This window comes from Mustela lutreola, chromosome 1 (assembly GCF_030435805.1).
Source record: "Mustela lutreola isolate mMusLut2 chromosome 1, mMusLut2.pri, whole genome shotgun sequence".
NCBI classification, from domain to species: Eukaryota; Metazoa; Chordata; class Mammalia; order Carnivora; family Mustelidae; genus Mustela; species Mustela lutreola.
In genome coordinates, this window is record NC_081290.1 from 38,386,024 (window position 1) to 38,408,693 (window position 22,670).

Consider the following 22,670-nt stretch of genomic DNA (forward strand, 5'->3'; position numbering starts at 1 on the left):
CCTTCCAATACTGTCACATCGGAGATTAGGTTCTGACAAAGAGTCATCTTGTTTTGCTTTTATGGTAGTCAGATTGATGGAAAAATGTCATATTAGGGGCGCCTGGGTGGCTCAGTGGGTTAATGCCTCTGCCTTTGGCTCAGGTCGTGGTCCCAGGGTCCTGGGGTCGAGCCCTGCGTCAGGCTCTCTGCTCGGCCAGGAGCCTGCTTCCTCCTCTCTCTGCATTCCTCTCTGCTTACTTGTAATCTCTCTCTGTCAGATAAATAAATGAAATCTTAAAAAAAAAAAAAGTCATATTAAAACCATATAAATATTTTCAGAATTTATATGTAAAGTTGCTGGATTCTAGGCTCAATTTATGGATTGGTTTTCCCTCTAAATGAATATCTGATGAGACATTTGAAATTTGTACTGGATAAAGAAAAGTCATTCTTTGAAAGATGCAAGCATACTTAACCCCTGCTGCCAATCACTAAGACAAGCTGAAACCCACTCTAGGAGAAGGTATTGCCTTCATCTAGAGCTAACCTTCTCAGGTATGCTCTTATTATAATGCTTCATCTTAAAACTGAAGCTGTCCTCTGCAGATGTAGTCCCATATCTTCAGTGCCTTCACCTGCTGAAAAAGTAAATAAACAAATAAATAACCACCCCAGGGGCCTAGTTTAAGTAGGCTTCTGGACTGAGAAGTTCAAGTTTGTGAAGCAGTTCTGTTCTCAGAAGCAGCATCACTACAAAGTGTTTTCTTATTTCGTCCTCGTAGTTACTGTGATGCAGAAGATCTGTTCATTTTTGATCAGGATTCTTTCCAGCCCATCTCCTGATAATACGGAAAGTGCTTTCACCCTCTGAGTGTGGACAGGACAGAGTAAAACTTGCATAGCTCTTAGGTTTTAACTACTGAGGGAATCAGAAATCCTGTGTCATTTCTGCCAGAAATTTAAGGACAGCACCTGTTATTTGGAGTGGAAAATGGATAGTTCTTTATTTAACAAGGGAGGCCAGGTTATTCCCTGAGCCTGATTTTCAGATACTGATAATGTGATTTACCTCACTAAATAACCTTTTGTTCTCAAGTAACCTTTTCTTCTCCATAACCTTTTCTTCTCAAGTAACTACACTGAATTTTCAGCAATATTTAAGCTATAGATAGTATGCAACTGAGTTATTTATTTCTAGTAATGCCCTAATGCCAGATGATGTGCATCCCATATAATCTATCATGACAGATGGTTGCAAATCGAACTATAAATACAATTTATTTATTTGTAGGAATTTATATTCCAGCAATGTTTAATGTCTCTCTTGTTCCCACCTTCTCTCTCTTCAGGTGGATTTTAATGCCATTTTATAAAGGTAGCATTTGAGAGACTAATAAATACTTATCTTTTCATCTCATGCTTCAGCTCTTGCTTTTATGTAGGAATTTGGATCTTCAGGATTTTCATGCTCCTGAAGTATTTCATACTGTGATACTGATGAGAAAAACATACTTGACAAATTTTTGGCAAATTTGTATTTACTTCTGTATCTATAGTGTCAGTTATACTGTGATTTCAGTATAACTAAGACCACTTTAGAGCTGTAGTATCTACTTGTTGTAGTGACCCTCTTTAATACAAATGTTCTAATACTCAGAAGTTTCATTACCAATTTAATCTTGTAAGAAAGAAAAAGGAGCTTTTATTTCACTCCAAATACTGTTTTCCAGTTAGGAATAGAATTCTCATTTCTAAGCCAGCTGTGGGTTCATCAGTTTCTCTGAGTGCAGGATGTTGAAACTTTCTTGGTCTTATTTCCTAACCATCTTGTCACCAAGGATAGGCAAGATACTTTGTTCGGTCCTCAAAAAAAAATCTTAGCAAGTTAACGCTTTTTTCCCCAGATTACATGTGAGAAGATCATTATGTGGGACTTTACAGTTTCCCAAAATAAAACTGAAGTGTGGCTTTTAAAAATATTGGGCTTAGAAGTAAGGTAGATTTGAGGTTCAAATCTTTGTTCTTCCCTTGAACCAGCTAGGGTTTGACTTTAGGCAAGTTGACTCTGATCTTTGGGTTTCTTTACATGTAAAATATGAAAATAAAATACCTAATAAAGCGTGCTGAGTAGATTAAAAGTGATTATATATAATATCTGATTCATAGTTATTCCAGAAATGGCAAGTGTTAATTGTATCAGTGGTGTCCCAGAAATTGCAAGAAGTAGAACCAAGGATTAGGTGAATGCCAAGTGTAAAGAGAGTGCTCATTCTATTACTAGTTGTTTTTTTTTTTTTTAATACAGTTAATCTAATTATAGCCTCCATTAATAGAAGACAATCATTTATGGAGTAATCAAAAATCAAATTTATAACTTGGGCAGTTTGTGGGAAATTATTATTTTTGTCAAACCTTTCAGAAAATTATTGGAATTAGCCGTGCCTGGGTGGTTCAGGTGGTTAAACATTTGTCTTCAGTTCAGATTATGATGGGGTCCTGGGATCTAACCCCAGTCTGGCTTCTTACATCTCTCTTTTCCTCTGCTCCTACCCCCAGCTCGTGCTCGCTTGCTCTCTCTTACTCAGATAAAATCTTTAAAAAAAAAAATTACTTGAAGAAAAATGGAATTGATAAAGCACAGAAGATTTTGTCTGATTTTACAAAGAATTTTGTTTGCTGATTCATTTACAAATATTTTCTATTAATTATAGGCCACCAGAGAAATTCACGAGATACTTAAGTATTTATTGAATGTCTGTTATGTACTTATCAGTCTGCTGTGTACAAAGGATATATTTGTAAATAAAAGGCAGATTCGCCTTTAAGATGTATGGCTTAGTTGCTTATTTTTATTGTTTTGTGTGTGTGTGGTTTTGGTAATTGCTATCATCATACTTAGTAGGCTTGCTCCAATAAGCATAGAATTCAGGCTGCATTTTCTCATACTGAGCAGTAAGCACAAATCTATTTCTTTAAACTGGAAACAGAAAAATTTGTTTTTCTGTGGACCTAAGATTATTGATAAGTTCTGGAATGCTGTGGTCATAGCAGGGGAGATCAGGATTAAGGAGGATGTGATATATTTGGTCATTTTACTTTTGATTTTATCACCAATTAAAATATCATGGTTCCTATATGAGTATGATGCTTTTGACATGCACTTTCTTGTTTGTCATTAGCATCCTTACTTCAGCTGAAAATGAACAGCCAGAATGCTGTGCTCTTTGTATTTAGGAAGGGATGAAAGAGTTGGATTGACTTACACATGGCTATGATTCTGAGAAGGCCGCATCAGCATCTTTGTGTTAAAGCTGATGTTCTTGCTATTTCAGTCATGCCATTCTCAGGGTACTGTGAAAAGGTTTGGATTTCCTTTTTTTTCCAAGCATATGTTTCTGCTGTAACATTTTATTAAATGATTGCCCTATTTTGATCTGGAAAAAACCTTCTATGAAGCTTTGATTGTAATTGTAAAAACCAGGTGTTTTTCACTCTATGCTGAAAGTTTGTGATATATTTAAAAATAGGATTGCTTAGAACAAAACATACAGACAAGTATTTATCAAGGAGAAATCTGTAAGATGTCATTAACTTTTTGATTTTAGACTATCGTATCAATAGTTACTATATGATATTGCCACATAATATTTCTGATTGATATTTTCACTAGTGGGTATAAATGACTTAGTATTTTATGATTCTTTTCATCTATTCTCTGTTGAAGGCATATTTTATAAATTCATATGAATTGACTGTGATAGTTTCAGCTCTAAATTGTTCATTGGTATTGATCAGAAATTATAGCATGCTAATCATGTTGGGATAAACAAAGGTTATTACTTACTACTGAACAAAATTAACTTTGCTAGTCCTTTTACAATTAATTACTTGCATATGCAAATAGCTTTCCATAAGCAAACCAGAATGTTACCCGAATTAAAAAGAAGATGGAATAAAAAACTGGTTTCTTTTACAAAAGGGTAGCATTATTTCTGAGATTTTATCTAAAGGATAGTACCTCTGAATTTTTTTTTTTCAAAAGCTGAGTAACAGATGTCCCTGTACAGATTCATTTATACAATAAATTAAATTTCATCATATGCTTAATGGTGTTCTATGTGTTAAGGTCTCTTATCTGTAGTCCTAGCATTGTTATTGTATAACATAAGATGTGGTTATATTTTTTGTTGCGTACAGATCTATTTTAAAGGATTTTTGAAAATTTATAAAAACTGATTTTTTTTTCCAATTTGATCTGGTTTTATTTTTTGCAGAACGTCCCCTTCACTACACAGAAAATGTGTTAGAACAGGTACTTCGGTGGAGTTCATTATCTGAACCTGGCTCTGCTTATCTCGTGGTGAAGAGATTCTTAACTATTGATACAATTAAACACTATAATGGTAGGTGTTGTGATTTCACATTGCAACTACAATTGCAACTTCAAGTGGCTAAAAGATACTGATCATGGCATAAGTATTATGTAATAATGTAAAAAAAAAAATTGGGAAACTAAATACAGAATCCACTTGATGCAGTATTGGAGGATTGGAAAGAGAATATATAGACAGGAGTCCCAAGTGCCAGATTCAGACTTTCCTGGAAAGTAGCAGTCTGCTAATAGCTGGCTAATTTGACAGTCCCAAGTTAAGGTTTTTATAATGAATGTTTTCTATTTTTAAAAGGACTTTTGCAGTACTTAATGTGTTTTTCTAAGTTTTAAATAGATGGTGATTCTTCTTCCTGAATTGTGATTCCATTTGAAAGTTCTTTAGGCATTCAAGAAGTGCAAGTTATACAAGCCCTGAGACTGAGTGGTTGTTGTTAATTTCCACTTATTCTGGGGTGATTTGTGGGGAAAAAAAAAGAAGAAAGTACAAAATGTTACGCTTCCAATAAGTATACTTGCCATCCAGTTAGGAGAAGACATGTACACATGTAAGGTTATATAAGTTAGCTAGGACAAGGGAAACATGCCAGCCAGTCTCTGAACCCTTGTGAACTATCAGAGAACTTTTTTTTCAAACTGATTCTTCTGTTGTCATTAACTGACAAATTAGAGAAAAGATCTTCTGCTGGCGCTCTACATAAACCAACTCCGAAAGCAAAGAATTTAAGTTTTATAAGATAAAATTTACTACAGCTTTTGCAATTGATATTAATAATGACTGTTACTATTTATCACATATCATTAACTGAGCTCTGTACCTAACAAAGCTCATTTCAAGTTTTTTAAAATTTCCAAATGGGGAAAGAGAAGTACACAGAAATGAAGTAATTTGCCCTAGATCATACAGTTACTAAATATTGGATTTGAGAACAGATTGGTCTGTCTTCTAATTTTATATATATGTACAGCTCTTAAATGCTATAAACCTGCTTAGAAGGATTTCAGGCTCTCCAGCTAATAGCCATAGATCAGTAAGCTCTTAACTGGACCACAGCTAATCTGATACATTCCTGATTTCATGGTAATGTCCGAGCACTAGGATAGCAAGCTCCGTTGTGACTCTTAGTAGGATGCTAGTCCTCTGGGAGCACTCCACCCACTGACCTCATCTAATCCCAGTTCCCTTCCTAAAGACCCCACCAGGAGGTAGGGTTTCAGCATATGAATTCTGGGGAACACACACATTCAGTCTGTCACCTGTCCTTTATATCTCAGATGTCTGTCCTGTATCTCATATACGTACCTGAGAGCATTCTGACAGAAGGCTAGCAGCGTAACAACTTCTGTGTCATTCTCGTCTTTACATCTAAACAGGTATTTTCTTCTTGCTGGAGAAATTTAGCCTTTTAGAAACCATTATCTTATTTTAAATTCTTTTATTATAACTGTATATGTTTTTGACCACATACCCACATCTCTTTGGGATTGCAACAGAAATTTTCTCTACTCCTACAGATGTGACATGATGTAGAGCAGTAGCTCTCAGGTGGGTTCTCTTTTTGTTCCCCTGGGGACATTTGGCAATGTCTGTAGACATTTCTGAATCACAACTAAATGTTTCTGGTGTTTAGTGAGTAGGGACCAGAGATGCTGTTAACCATCCTATAAAACATAAGACAGATTTTCACAAAGAATTATTTGGCTCCAAATGTCAGGGGTGCCAATGTTGAGAATTTCCCAGTCAGATAATCTGTGAAATCTGTTCTAGCTCCTAAATTCTCTTATTTCATGTTGACACTGAGATGAAGAAATAGTATCGAGCTTATGAACCAGGACCTGTCCACATTATGAAATATATATAATAGGTTCTCCTGGTTTCTTTTCTTTTAGTAAATCATCTTTTCAGGTACATTTTAATTTTTCTGGTGAGAATTTTTCTTTTCCTTTTCCAAGTATTCTTCTGAAATGTGTCTAATTTACCATGTTACAAAGTACTTGAAACCCATACCTAGACATAGTACCTTAGCTCTTGTTTGAATGGTAGTGGATTGGCCAGATGAATGAAAACAGACAAGAATAAGATCTTAAAAAGGCTGTGATATAAAAGAAAGTTTCGTGCAGGTAGGGGCGGGGGATAACCAATGCAAGAATACTATTAAGTGCCCTTGGTCTTTAATGAAAAAAAACAAGAGCATATACATTGAGCTGGTTGAGAGCAGTCACATCTGAGTAGAATCCTTAAGGTTGCTTAAGGACCCAGAGAAATGGTAGAGTGGGGAGCTGTGCTGGTTCTGTCTGTAACTGGGTCAGAAGATCAGGTGTCAGCATGATGCCCACATATTCCTCCGTGTCCTCTTCATGGGGTTGGGAGTGTGTCCTTCTGGTGTGAAAGTATCAGGCTTTTGTAAGGTGTTGACAAAATATCTGTATAAGAACTGAAGATACCAAGCAGTGGAAAGCAGGTTCAAATGATAGGATCAGGGATTTGAAGGAAATATTCTCTAAGGTAAAATGTCAGCAAACTTTCGTGTTGCTCTCCTATCTCCTTCGTTCCTCTGGGGTGGGAGCCATAAAACACATGCTTGTGCGCTGCCCTGTCCCTTCCTCTGGTTTCCAAATGAGTATCCAAATTGTAATTATAGTTTCTGTACTGTAGTTCTTTCTACCAGGAAATTATTTATCTTTGCATGGAAAAAAAAAAAAAAAAGGTGTTAGAGTAACACCAAAAGCAAATAGATTATTGGACCATTTCATGTTACTAGTTAATGTCTTTTTGGTCAAAGATAGAAGTGCCGATGCAGTAAATATTTTTAGAACTTTATTTTTTATCTTCTAGGCAATAAAATTTTTATAAATGTTTTTTAATTAGAGCTTGATTTATATTCAGATTGTCAAAGCAAAATAATCTTTCATTATGGTTTGCTCTGCATCTGTGTGAATTTAAGATTATCATTTTAAAGCAACTCCGGCCGGTTGTTTATTTTTTTAAATCAATTTCTTAGGTCATGATTTGTTTTCCCTGTAATTGTATCTTGCAGTAACCTGGAGTTTATAAATACTTCTTTTGGTGTATATTTGGTGATAGATTTTAGGTTGGTTAGATATTCCGTCTACTTTGTCTCTGTCTTGTCTCTACTTGTCTCAGTGACCACCTACTCCAGAGTCATTGCTCCGTTCATTACATCCACTGCTCCTTAAAATTGGGATCTAAAAGGAAAGGAATGAAAGTAAATCAGATGTGATTTTTCTGTCCGTTTGTTAGCAGAAAAACTGAAATCAGCTCAGAAATACATTGCTCTTCATGACAGAAAAGAAATAATGTGAAGAGTTTTTCTTTCTTAACATTTTCTTACTTTAACCTGGGGAGCAAGTGGAAATTAGCAGAATTTGAAACAAGGGTAGTTGGTTGCAACCACACTTTTTTCTAGTAACAAATAGCTAATGTTTTAACATTTTGTTAAGATAAAAAGTAGTACTATCTGTGTTTTTCCATACTTAATGTCTAGTTGCCACAGATGTTACTATCTGCCTACCTGACCCTATCTCTATTCCTGTGTGTATGTGTATGTGTCTGTATATATACATGACTTGCACTTCATTAATTGAATTTTTCTGATTTATATGGCATATAGTTTTTTTATATTACATTTTCAACACCTCCTTGCTAAGTCAAAAATTTTATCAAATAAGTTTAAAGGCTTAGGGTAGTGTAGGGGTTTTCATTCCCTTAATTTTCTCATTTTATCTGAACAATTTAAAATGTTGGCATCACAAATAGGAGTGGATTTTAAAATCATCCAACACTTAATTTCTGCTCATTCATTTAAGGTAATGAAGTAGCATACTTTACTTTTATAAAAGTATATGAGAGTAAATAAATTTTCTGTTGCCTCTACTTAGAAATCAATTTTGTGTTCTTCAAAAGCAGCATTTTATTTCTTAGAAACATTTTATGCCATTGCCATTATTGTAATGAGGAGTTAACTGACTTGAAAAGGAAGATAATAGTCCTCAAATTTCCTTTCTACCCCATGGATTATGATTGAGACTTTACGATAGGGAGAATAAAACTTCATTTAATTTGCCATTTAGACTTTGTCATAACTAATCTCACTAGACTGTCTTTTGTTATCATTATCTCTTGTATTGAGTTAAGCTTCAGCATCTCTATCATAGGTAAACCATAAATGAATACTTTCTGTAAGGCTCCAGAATAAATAATTTTATTGCTTTGCTAAGACTTGCTAAAGTCTTATTTTAAGCATTAAAGATCTTTAAAATTACCCAGATAGAATGTGAGACATAGAATCAAGTTTTAATGATCTCAATGGGGAAGAAATACTTTTAAGATATAAGATGTAACTCAAATGCAGATCCCTATGGGTTTCTAAATTTAGATTGCTGCATATGACAGATGCTTTGGAATTAAATTTGCATTAGAATAGAATAGTTCAAAATGCAACTGCTTCTGGCAAATACAGATCTGGAAAGCTACACCATTCACTATGAACTGACTTAGGAAAATAAAAGAAAATTCCAGCGAAAATAGTACAAGTCCATAAATCATAGTCTAGCTGAAATGATTCGCTTTCCATTCCCCATCAAATCTTTTTAAGTCCAAATGTGTATAAACGTTGAAGGTAAGCCTTGTCCACGTCAAATGGAAGTATCCTCTTGGAAATTGATGAGTCTTTGATATTCACTATGAAGCATGAATGTTCTGACTTCTTTTAATATTGTAATTCTGTAGTGAGAAAACCAACTGGTAAGTTTCTATTAGGAATCTACCAGGCATCTACTGTGGAAAATGTGAAGGATTGTTAAGCATTATCTTTCCGTACAAGGGACAGAAAATCTAAATATGTATGAAGTCTGTTTAAATTCTATTTAAATTCTAAGGCTAGGGTGCCTGTGTGGCTCAGTGGGTTAAACTGCTGCCTTTGGCTCAGGTCATGCTCAGGGTCCTGGGATCGAGTCCCGCATCGGGCTCTCTGCTCAGCAATGAGCCTACTCCCCCCTCCGTCTGCAACTCTGTCTACTTGTGATCTCTGTCTGTCAAATAAACAAATAAATCTTTAATAAATAAATAAATAAATAAATAAATAAATCGATTAATTAATTAATTCTAAGGCTACAAACACAGCATGTGGTACATGACTGCTAAGGGCCAAGAAGGGTATGGAGAGCTTTCAGGCACAGACAAGTGGTTCATTTAGTTGACTACTGATATCTCTTCCAACACCGATGTCTCCCATTTAACAAAATATCATTTCTTGTTTAGTTTTTCATATATGAGTTATCCTCTATAACAGGACAATGTCTTATTCTTTCACTCACTCAAAGTACACATTGAGTAAACTTTTTAAACTATAAATGAACAAAACACTTTGTTATGACCAAGTACTGACTGAATTGCCCAGCAGGGCCATCTCAGCTTTTATCTGGATGGTTAGCGAAAGCTTTCCAGAGGAAATTAGCATCATGGTATTATTGAGAAATCAGGATATAGTCCTCTGTTTCCTGGGTTTGAATGCTTTGTGAGAGATTAGGATAGGGAGTATAGAAGGGGTTGCTGGTGGTATGACATAGGGGTGCGGTCACTGAATTCTGTTGTGGATGTCTTAAGTTTTAGTTGTCAGGTGCCCAAGGGTATATTGTCTAGAAGGGATCTAAATACCCATCACTACAGACCACATTATTTGGAACATGGTTTTAGTCTTTGGAGACTATAACATCGTGCAGTTGTAGTGTGAAAGTAAAATCATTAGAGTACTGAGCCTGGAATTACCAGCATTAAGGCACGGGTGTATCAAAAGAGGCCCTTTGTGTGAAGGAACCTTCAGAAATGTTGCCAGAAAAGGACAGAGCAATGCCATGGAATCATCAAAGGAGTAAGTTTTAGGAAAAATTGTGTTTAACAAGGTAAAATAGTACACAAAGCCAGGAAAGATACTGGAAAATGTCCTGTTACTGTGGTAATGATGGAGATGGTGGTGGTGATCATGATAATAATGGCCATTACTTGGAAGTATCTCATTATGGAAAATAGAATTCTATGGTACATGTTAAGAGACTTGAATTGTAATTATAGGGCATTTGCTTCCTAACCTTGTCACAAAACTTTGTGAGCCACAGTGTTCTCATTTACAAAATGAAATCGTATTACCTGTACTTCCTACTTTAGAAAGTTGTATGGGGGATGTCTAGCAAGCTCAGTCAATAGAGCATGCAACTCTTGATCTCAAGGTTATAAGTTCAAGCCTGACACTGGGTGTAGAAATTACTTAAAAAAAAAAAAAAAAAAAAAGAAAAGAAAACAAAAACCTCAGAAAATTTACATGAGAATTAAATGCAATTAGATATTTGAACACTTTGGAAAGCCTAAAGTGTTACCTATGTGTTTATTAAGAACATGCTAAAAACAACATCGTGATTTAATATAAAAGAATACATCATTTACTATGCTAATTTTTTTAAAGTTTATTATAATTCAGTGTAACAGTAAAAGCAGAATAGAAAAGTAGTTTCTACTTTCTGTAACTTGCACTGTCAGTTATACGACATGGAATTTCTGGCACTTTTCTAGTCAGTCCTTCAATAATAATTATGCTTATAATTTTATTATTTACGGAGACTCTAATTGTAGAAGAATGTCACCGGGTACTAGTTCTATTAAGCATTGCTTCTTCAGTACAAGTAGCATAAAGGAAAATAGACTGGGAATGAGTCAGGGGACATATTTGGCTTTTTCTAAGACATAGATTACTTTCCAGCAGCTAATACCAGTTTGGTTTCTACTCAGTTGCAGAACTAGATTTTACTGAAATGCATTTTGACCGAATGTCATGCAGCGAGAACAATGTATCTGAAATTCTGCTTTCTCTACATCATAAAAAATGCACATGTTCTTTGTCACACGGTTATTTGTCTTTCCAGCCTGGCTTATTTTCCTTAGCATAATATCCTCTAGGTCCTTCAGACAAAACAAAAGAAAACAACGAATAAATAAACAGAATCAGACCTATAAATACAGAGAACTGGTGGTTGCCAGAGGGAAGGGGGTGGAATGGGGGAATTGAGCAAAATGGTAAAGTGAGTGGGAAGTACAGGCTTCCAGTTAGAGAATGAATAATCACGGGATTAAAAGGCACAGCATGCGGTGGGGGCATCTAGGTGGTGCAGTCAGTTAGGTATCCGACTTTGGTTTCTGCTCAGGTCATGACATCAAGCCCTGAGTCAGGCTCTGTGCTCAGCATGGGGTCTGCTCAGAATTCTCTCTCCCTCTCCCTCATGCTCATGCTCTCTCTCTCTCTCTCAAATAAATGGTTTTGTTTTGTTTTGTTTTGTTTGTTTGTTTGTTTTTAAGGCATAGCATAGGGAATAGTCAGTATTATCATAATAGTGTTGTAATGGGACAGATAGTAACTATACTTTGGGGGACATAGCATAAACTTGTCAAATCACTGAATCATATACCTGAAACTAATGTAACATTGTGTGTCAACTGTACTCAAAAAAGAAAAAAAGAAATATACAACCTCTATATAATCGATGTCAAAGAAAAATGTGCCTAATTTTTAATTTGTAGGAGATTTTTAGCTATTAGGTAACAAATATTGCCAGTATCACGTGGTCGTGGCACGTTTTCAAGAGGATGTCTCTCCCGGAAACTGCCCATTTGCCTCCGTTACAGTTCACGGGCAGAGATGGAATAAGGAATTTTTTCAGGTAATGTGTAGCCTTGAAGAAATAATCTTTGCCAGCAAAAGAAGGGGAACACATAGAGACCATGAAATATAGAAAAAAATGGAACTTTTAAAAGTCCTGTTGTCTTGTTCAGAACATGTATAAGAAATATGACATAACAGTACATTTTAGTTACTACGCATTTACTCTGTGCCAGATGGTGGGTTGAATACTTTGCATTCACCATCTCGTTTATTCTTCCTAGTTAGTCTACTAGTACTTAACTAGGCCTTTACAGATGGAGAAATTAGGATATGTAGACATTACATCACTCCCTCAAGGCGACCTGCTTGTAGGTGGTGGAACAGGCATTTGAATCAAGATGTCTCCAAATCCAGGCCATATATTTTGTCATAACCCACCTAGTATCCTGAAATCAGGTATAAGTCAGATTTCAGTTTTTCAAACTCTTAAAAATTCAGTCTCTAAATCCTCAGGACTTTGAAAGTATAGTTCTTTTTTTTTTTTTTTTAAAGATTTTATTTATTTATTTGACAGAGAGAATTCACAAGTAGATGGAGAGGCAGGCAGAGAGAGAGAGAGGGAAGCAGGCTCCCTGCTGAGCAGAGAGCCCGGATGCGGGACTCGATCCCAGGACCGTGAGATCATGACCTGAGCCGAAGGCAGCGGCTTAACCCACTGAGCCACCCAGGTGCCCTGAAAGTATAGTTCTTTCTGGTTTTGCTTTCTGTAGTCTTTATAGTACAGAGGAAAATGATGTGTGTCATCTGTTAAATTCTACTTCCCCTGTCCCCAGCACTGTTCTAAGTACTTTATATACTAAATCCATGGGGTATTGTAGGTGTCCCCATTTTGCCGTTGAAAAAACTAAGATTCAGAGATTATTGCCTGAGATTGGGTGTAGGATGTGGTTGTCATTAAAATTCAGTTGTAAAGTGTGCTCTCAGTCACTGTGCTATGTCAGCTCTCCCATAGGTTGGGGAGGAAAATCCAAGGTACACACTGTTTTAAAAAGCAAATATGAAATTATCATGTACTTTAAAGCAAAGTATTAAGCAAATATAGTTTATGCATTCAGGAACTAAGTTCTATCTTAAAGTTAAGAGACATAAATAACAAGTATGGACTAGAATAGTTAGAAGAAAAATCTCTAAGTTGGGAGTAGTGGGATAGAATTTATATAGAAGCAAGAGAATGGAATTTCACTTAAATTTATTAAGGTGATAAACTTAAGTCATGCATGGAGATGAGGATTAGTTTTCCAAACAGTATATTATGATCGACTGAATTTTAAATATATTTTAATTTAATATTTTATAGAGATGAGTAGGAGAAGTTCAGTTTAGCCTTTTAAATGTCAGGGAAAAGGTAGACGTTTGGTAGTAAGAAAGTTAGTCTTTGAAGGGAGTTGGGGGGAGGGGATTAACCTGTTGGAACAGCATTTGCGTAACACCAATCTGGAGTCATTTGCTGGACCCATTAGAAAAGAGGATGGTGTTACAGAATCCTGGAATCTCCAGGTAGTCAGTAGGAAAGGCAGGGGTTAGAAGATAACATTGGGAATGAAATAGAATTGAGCCCCAAAGAGAAATTCTCAAAGAACAATGGCTGACTTGCCCACTGCCTGCCATGGAGGATAAAAAAAGAACATATATTTTAGTACTACCATATCTGGATTTATGTTTCTCCCTCCTGTCTCTCTCTCTCTGCCTCTCCTTACCAGGAAATTTCTACCTCCTCTACACATCAGTTCTTTTATTGGGATTAGGGACCACTAGATAGGAATTGTTCTTTTTGTATAAAAACTTGAGGATTTCAGGTGATTTGGAAAAATTTCTTTCTGTTGTTTTTATTGCCCCAGTAATATGATAATCTATTCTGTTTAAATAAATTTGGCCATTCTGTTTTGTTTCATGCCTGTGACTTTTAAGGGCTTTTCTAATTAATAATAACATTAGAGCACAAGTGAGAATACTATTTTTTTTTCTTGACTCCACTGTTAACTCTAAAGACATTTTAAGTCCAATTGTGCCTTCCTTGTCCTATCAATCAACAAGACAGGAAGAGGGATTTGTGATTTTCTAGAGAAAACAGTATGTTGGATATTTATTGGAGTAGAAGACAAAAAGGTAGTAAAGGAAATTCTACCCATTAGATTATATCCCAGAAACTTCCTCTGAAGGAATTAAGTTCTTGGGGAGTGCATTAAATCTTCAAATTTGTGACATTTGGAGAAAAATAAGATGATTTTCCCAAGTTACTTAAAGGCTTCTTTTAGTACACTAATCATGTGCTATGCAGGTTTCTTTTTCAATTAAAAGCAAAATTACAGAGTATGTCCTGTGTTTTCTTTCCTTTTCTTCTTTTTTTACATTCTTAGTACATAGAAGTATTCCATGCTTATTAACTTACACCATGCTGAGGACTGAGGTCATGGATGATATAACATGTGAAATCATTCTTTTTGATTGGGTCAGAGGGATTTAATGTATATTGAATGACCATAGGAAAGGGTGTAGCCAGGAGGACTGCTTACATGGCATTCAAAATACTAGTTCTCTGAAGTTTGGATCCTTAAAAAAAAAATCTAGGACGATCACTGTGCTGGGAAGGACTATGAAGAGAGCAAGACTTCATGGAGTTGAGAAGCCCAAAGCATAGCAGGGAGACGGGAGTTCTGAGATTCTCAAGAACGATGAAGCAGGAATTTGAACTCCAGCTAAGAAGAGATGTGCAGGGCCAAAAGCTTATATTCTAAGTTAGAGTCGAATTCAAACCTGGACAGGGTCTGGATAGTAGGCACAGCAAACACAGTAGCATGAACTTTTACTGAACCAGATTCCTGTAGGGCAGAGAACCTTAGTAAGCTTCCTGCCTGGGGTGAAGGGGAGGGATTGAAAGTATAAGAATGAAGTACCCCACAGTTGAGGGAGCAAGCAGTACTGGAAAAGTTTGAAAAAGTGAATTATTAGAAGCCATTTAATTCATAACTTTGATTTTGTTACACGCTGAGTCATACACGATGTCCCCCAAAGTATGTAGCTTCATTTTGTCTTTTAAGTAGTGGGTAATTTTTCTACATGTTTTAACATTTTGAGATCAAATAGAAATTTAGTTGTGAGAGCTGTTGAAACATCTTTAACATCCTTGATAGTTACAGAACTTCATATTTCAAAGTTCTTTTCATTCTTCCCTCCTCCTTCACAAATACTTCTCTCAAAGCCTTCCTCCTGAGTCTCTTAATAATGTATGCTGCAAGTTAGTTAATAGACTCAATTATGTAATAATTAAAATAAATATTACCAAGTATGATCCCAAATGCAGCTAAAATACTTGTTTTCCTAAGCCTATTTTCTCTTTGACTTACAAATGGTTTACTTAGGCATTGGACATATGAATATTGGTAAAATTTGAAAAGTTTATTAATTTGGACAAAAATCTAAATGAAAAAGTATCATTAAAAGGTGTGAATGGAATTTGTCTTAAGCATTATGTAATATCTGCATCTCACAACTTGATTTTAATTTAAACTTTAAAAAATGATTTACCTGTTTCTAAACCAGCTGTGTTATAATCGCCTTTGTCCACTTCCCTGTTCCACAGCAGCTGACTCACTAATCCTACTGAATGTTTTTTGAATTATTCACTTCTGTCAGCAAATGTAGCTTTGCTTGTCAGACGTATTTAACTCATTGTCTCCAAGATTGTCTATTACTAGAACTGAGTATATACCAGACCCTCAGTACTTTATGAAGAAATGAATGTTTTGATGTAATATGAATTTCACTGAATAGTTTTATGTTTATTTTTTCTTGACCTTCCAGTTGTATTAAAATAATCTTCTCTCTTTTCATTGGAAAAGTTATTTTTAATTTAAATAGAAGTTATTTAGCTGTAAAATATCATTTGAAATATTTTTCTGTGGGATTGAATATTGAATAATAATTGTTTGAGAAGACAGATTTTAGCAGTGTTTTTCAGAAATTAAAGTTGTATACTACCAATAAAGAAGCAATTTTAGTATGACAGTGTGATTAAAAGAGTGTTATCTATGGCTAGTACATGTATTGTGAAGACTATTGGGGTTTGCTAATTACATTTGTTTGCACATCTGTGCTTAGCATCAGAGATATGATTATTCCTGGGAATTTTTGCTTCCAGGTATCCATGCCATGCTCATATTTGAGTATAATTATGAGGAACTTTTTCTATTTTTTTGAACTTTCATTTCCTTATGCTGATTATAATTCTGAACCTCTTTGTATTATTTGTCATATAAGTACAGGTTTTCCTCAAACAAAGGAAATGTTAAAGACTAAGAGTTCTTTCTAAAACCACTCAAGTTATTTTATAAATTTCAGAAATAGTGCATGAGTATTTTGTATTCACATTGTTTTTTAATTTCAGAAACCGTGCATGAGTATTTAAGAATTAATACTGACTTGCAGAAAAATGTTAAAGGTCCTGGTCTGATATAGTGTCCCACCCTACATCTTTCTGTGGTCCTTATCTACTATGAGGCCCACAGTCATCTGCAGGAGAGGTGTTATGACTCTTATTTTCCAGGATCCAGCAGATACTGATGTTTCCAATATTCAGCAGATATTGACATCTTAATAACCGTGTCATAGCTGTTTGACTTAGAGTTCCTTTTTTTCCCTCCCATTGTTCTTCAGTTCCCAAGTAGGCAGTTGAATATTGTCTAGATTTTAAGGAGAAAGCTTTAGACTGGAGCTGTATTGATAAGTTTATACAAGTACACATTTGGTGTTCTTTTTCTCTTTTTAAGATTTTATTTATTTATTTGTGATAGAGCGAGAGAGAAAGAGAGAGAACACAAAGAGGGAGAGCAGCAGGCAGAGGCAGATGCGGGCTCTCGGCTGAGCAGGAGCCTGATGTGGGACTAGATCGTAGGACTCCGGGATCATGGCCTGAGCTGAAGGCAGACGCTTAACCGACTGACCACCCGGGTGTCCCCAAATTTGGTGTTCTTACCAGAAAGTATTTTTATAGAATTGGTTGAGTGTTTCTAAATGTGGGGCGTGGCAGTATTGCACAGGAAATGTAGTTGTTGATAAATGCTCTACCTTAGCAGTTTTGCCCTTTTTATCCTTACCTGGTTCAGATGTATAGGATTTTATTTAGTGCCCCAAGAATTCCTGGGTTCCTGAATCAGAATTCTGGGAGAGGCTTCCATTTTTACCTCTGTATTTGCATTGTTCTTTCGAGAGCAGTTCAAGAGAAATATAATAAAGCCAATTACGTAATTTTAAATTATCTAGTAGCCCCATTAAAAGATCTAAAATGGATAAAATTAATTTTAGTAATATAAACTCATTATTTAAAATATAATTTGATCCTGTAATCAACCTTATAAACTTATGATTTTTTACCTTTTTTTGGTATAACATCTTTGAAATATGGCATATATTTCATACTAATAACACACCTCAATTGAGATTAAGCACACTTCAAGGGCTCATTAGCCAGTAGCCAATTGGACAGTATAGGCAGAGCTTATAAGTAGATACGAATATCCTGACACATGGTGCTCCCAGAAATTAACCATCAGCTTCTTACTGATAAGAAACAAGTTCTGATTTTATATTATCAAAATAAAAAATAGAAATGTTTTATATTATATTCCAAATAAATGAAAATGTGCTTAACTTACAAAAGCAATGTTGTACCTTACAGAGAGGAGGGCCCTGGAAAGTATCAAAGAAGGAATGTTGAAAATTAAAGAAGAACCATCTAAAATACTGTCTGGAAATAAGTTTCAAGACCGGTATTTTGTTTTACGAGATGGGTATCTCTTTCTCTACAAGGATTCAAAGGTAGTTGTATATTTAGTATTTGAACATGTATGCATGTTTGTGTAGGTATTAACATTCTCATTTCATACCCCTGTCCATCCTCTCTTGGCAGTCAAGCCCTGTAGTAAACAGAACACACCATCAGCTAATTTCTTACAGCCTCTGAAGGTTACATTAATGCACTAAGTAATACAGTGAAGAACTTCATGTGGCCTTTCTGAGCACTTCTCATTTTTTAGTGCAGAGAAGTCCTTAAAGGTCTAATATGTGTTACATAAACTAGCATTTAATTCAGCATCTTCATCAGTAAAATTAAAAGCTATCAGAAAAGATGAAATCTTACCATTTGTGTGGATGGAACTGGGGGTATTACGTTGAGTGAAATATAAGTCAATCAGAGAAAGACAATTATCATATAATCAAGACTATAGTTAAAAGAGGCTCTTAACTATAGGAAACAAACTGAGAAGTCAGGAAGATTATAGTTAAGAAGTCAGGAAGGCTATAGTTAAGAGAGGCTCTTAACTATATAGGAAACAAACTGAGGGTTGCAGAAGGGGAGGTGGGTAGGGGGATGGGGTGACTGGATAATTGGCTTTAAGGAAGGCACATGACATGATGAGCACTAGATGTTACATGCAACTGATGAATTACTGAATTCTGTATCTGAAACTAATGATGTACTCTATATTGGATGATTGAATTTAAATTAATAAAAAAGAGAATGTTATGCCCTGAGGCAAAAATGGCTTGACCTTAGCTAATGGAAATTAATTAAATGTGGAATAAAAAGGCAAAAATCAAATAATAAAATAAAATTTATTAATGTATTTCCTATATGGTTGAATGAATTGACTCATATAATATCGTATTTATCAACAGAATCTTACTGATATATCCCTGTAAGTTTGAATTTTCAAAAGCTTTTGTTAAGGAGTTGTGGAATGGAGAGGAGATAGAGAAAGAGGAAATAGATAAATTTATGGAATTGTAAGAATATTGATCAGTAGTGAAAATGTCTAATCCACCAGATTGGTTGTGTGAATAATAACTTAAGCTCTCAACCTCAATTTCTTGAATCTGTAATATGATGATGGTAGTATGAATCCTGAATGCCACATTATTTTATTGCTTAGTTAAGAATATACATTCTTTTAAGTCATGAAACATTACATATAATAACATAATGCATGTAATATGAAACAATATATAGTCATAGCTTATATATTGGTAATAGCAGCATGCTCATCAAGACTTCGTGAAGAATATCAATGGGCAAGTCCCAAACAGAGAAAAATATATTCACAGTATATATATCTGAGAAAGGACTCATATCTAGAATATGAAGAACAAATCAACAATAAAAAAACAACACAATGAAAATTGGGTTGCAGTCCTGAACTGACACTACATGAAAGAAGATGAAGGAATAACCAATAAAGCATTGAACTAAAGACAGTCGACCTAATAGTCCCCAGGGGCATGCAGATTGAAACCACACAATATTATTTTATACCCACTGGTATGACTAAGGATCTTGATTAACTAAAATCATCCTAAATTGCTAGTGTAAGTATAAGATCACACAATCACTGTGTAGAACTGTTTGGTAGTTTTAAAAAATAAAGTTATTCATACGTCTACTGCATGATCCAGGAATTGGTTCCTAGTATTCTGTCCACAAAGCACTTGTTCCAGAATGTTCATAAGCAGCTTTACTCATAAAAGCTAAAACCTGGAAACATTCCAAATGATTCATCATCAATAAAAGAATGATATATTCATATACTAGAATATGACTGGGCAGTAAAAATGAATACTAATGAATATGGATGAACATGGATGAATCTTTGAGTCCTTGTTGAGCAAAAGCAGCTTGATGCAAAGTAGCATCATATGAGTTTGTCCATAAGAAATCTAGGAACAGGCAAAACCATTTATGATGAAAGAAGTCAGTACGTGTCTGCCTGGGGTGTGGAGAAAGGTTGCTGCAGAAGCAGGATAGTGGAGTCAGTAGGAATCTTTCTAGGATGAGAGAAATAAATGTTCTCTCTCCAGTTCTGGGTGGTGATTACAAGGGTGTAAGCAGTAACCTCTCTACTTCCTTGAATCTCAAATAACACCTACATAGTAATTTAAACGTAGAATGACAGCAGGATTTAAAGACACACAGGATCTGTGTGGTGCTTTGCTGTGATCTCTTGTGGAGATGTACAAACACAGACGAGACTAGTTATGTCTGTGAATACGTTACGAAGAATGGATTCATAGGCAACTTTCCAAAGCTCTGTGCTCTCATTTTGTTATGGCTTCTGTTGAGCTTCTCACATGCTTTGACCGCCTTCCCTGTATGTTCCTCCGGCAGAGAGACCTCCATGTGGGCATAAATAAATCTGAGTAGCATTCTTCCTTTGATTAGGACAGTGGACTGTCCAGGCAGGGGGGCTAACAAAACAGCACTGACTCCTGCAGCCCTCATCTATGCAAGGAGCTATAGTAAGTACTGTACTCAGACTCTCACCTTATTATTCCATCTGAAGGACCTAGCAGGGAGTCTGTGTGCATATCAAATGGCTATTATTTATTATCACCCTGCAGTTTTTCTAGTAGACGAAGAGTGGAGTTTGCAGAAGTGAGGCACAGAAGAATTTGGGCCTATGTGAACTGAACACATCAGATTTTAAGGTTCATGAACTTTAGATTTGTGTTCATGAAAGTAAATTCAGGACGTCACAGCTGATTACTCCAGCCATTTAGAACTGAATCTGATTGAATTTTCTTTGGTTTTCTTCAGTGGGTCACGCACTTTGATATTTGTTGGACAGATTTCCTTAATCCTTGCCCTTTTATATACATAATATGTTGGTTAAAGGGTCACTTTTGTAGTTGGTTATCTGCTTAGGGTATTTAAAAATGAACCTGAACTTTTTGGTCTCACTGTGGAACCAAGACTTATATTGTGTAGCAACAGAAGGTTGTTAGAAACAAACAACTAGTAGTCGGTAGTTAGTAATAGCAGTGCTGCCGTTATGGCAGCAACCAGCATTCAGGCAGTTGCTCTATAAAAAGTAGAGTTCTATACATTTCACTGGTATTATCTCATTTTATCTTTATCATAACCCTGTGAAATTAGTACTATAATTATTCCCACTTTACAGATGAAGAAAGGAGCTTATCAAGATATTCTATAACTTGCCCAAGATCCCACAGCCAGTAAGCAACAGAGTGTTCATTCCCAGGTATTAGACTCCAAAGGCTCCATGCAGTAATTTATTAAATAAAGAGTAATTTTGCATTATTTTAAGTTAGGGAATAAGTTTTTTTTTTGTTTTGTTTTGTTTTTTGTTTTGTTTTGTTTTTATTTAGGAAGTACCAAAGTACCAAAGATTCCCAAAGATGACAATCCATACAATTCATATTTTTATAGTGTTTTCCCCCAAGCTGATATAAATTTAAAAATCTGCCCCAGGAAGCTTATTCATGGACAAGTGATTTTTTTTTTTTTTTCAGATGGATTGATTTTGTGACAGGGAGAATCTCATACCCTTTTACAGAATATGTTTTAGGAATTTATATGTTTTTGAAAGGTTGAGTCTACTCAGTCTAAGATAATTCATACAGTGACAGTAACAAGTTTGTCTTAAAGAGTGTTTTTTTTTTGTTTTGTTTTTTGACATTTAAAATACTTCCTTTTCCCAGCTTTATTGAGGTGTAATTGACAAAAAAAATGTATATATTTACATTGTACAAGGTGATGTTTTGATACATTCATTACACATTGAGAAATTATCACTGCAGTCAAACTAATTAACATATCCATTACCTCACAGAGTTATCTGTTGGCGCTCTGTGTGTGTGTTGGGGGTGGTGGTAACATTTAGAATATACTCCCTTAGCGAATTTCAGGTATGCGGTACAATATTAACTATAGTCATCATGCTGTACCTTAGCTCTCTAGGACATTCATTCAGCATAACTGAAATTTTATATGCTTTGACCAGCATCTCTCCATTTCCCCTGACCCCAACCCCTGACAACAACCATTCTGCTTTCTGCTATGATTTCAACTTTTTTAGATTCCATATGTAAGTGAGATACACTATTTGTCAGACAGTGCTTTTTAGGGACACTGCACCCATTTTGTTTTTATAACAGTGAGCTCATGTTATGGCCTTATAATTATTGTGCTTAAAAGTTGTATTTGTACATCTGTCAGAATAAATTAATGCAACTGATACTTTAATTTGCATATTCAGGCAAGTAGAGGAGATTCGACTTACGGTTTTCCTTCAACTACCATTATTTTCAACACATGATTTTATACAGCTGTTTTGTTTTTCATGTTGCTGCTCTGTACCTTTTAATATTGATGGTAGAGTCATTGACAATGTTAACATTTCCAATTATTTTACAGTAACTAAGCAATAGTGAAAATCTCCTAACTTATTTGAATAAACATTTGGCTCTGGTTTTGACAGTTGCCATTAATAAATGTGTGACTGTATATACTTAGAAAATGATTTACTGAGAATGAAGTGGAAATTACAAATTGAAAAGTATATTTAAAAAGACTAGGTGTTAATTAGAGATAATTTATGAATGCTCATTAACAACAAATTAGGGTAATACACAGGGGAAGATATATTTTGTGTTGAGCTTTCCCTGCATAGAAAATGTTAATTAAAATGTTTTCAGACTTGATTTACATAAAAGGTGAGACATTTCAAAGAATATCACCATTATACTGTTAATGGTGTGAAAAAAAACAAGTGGCTA

General features: G+C 35.2%; 1 protein-coding gene across 6 annotated transcripts in view; it reads left to right on the forward strand.

Annotated features, from left to right (window-relative positions):
- The window catches only part of ARAP2 (ArfGAP with RhoGAP domain, ankyrin repeat and PH domain 2), a 188,429-nt gene that overhangs the window by 139,120 nt on the left and 26,639 nt on the right, over positions 1 to 22,670 (forward strand). For 4 of the 6 annotated variants that reach the window (XM_059163866.1, XM_059163875.1, XM_059163856.1 and 1 more), the window contains 2 exons: positions 4,256 to 4,384; positions 17,776 to 17,915. In XM_059163866.1, the coding sequence (XP_059019849.1) occupies positions 4,256 to 4,384; positions 17,776 to 17,915 (269 nt within the window). The remainder of the gene's footprint in view (positions 1 to 4,255; positions 4,385 to 17,775; positions 17,916 to 22,670) is intronic. The other 2 variants (XR_009351110.1, XM_059163894.1) reach the window with 2 other exon arrangements.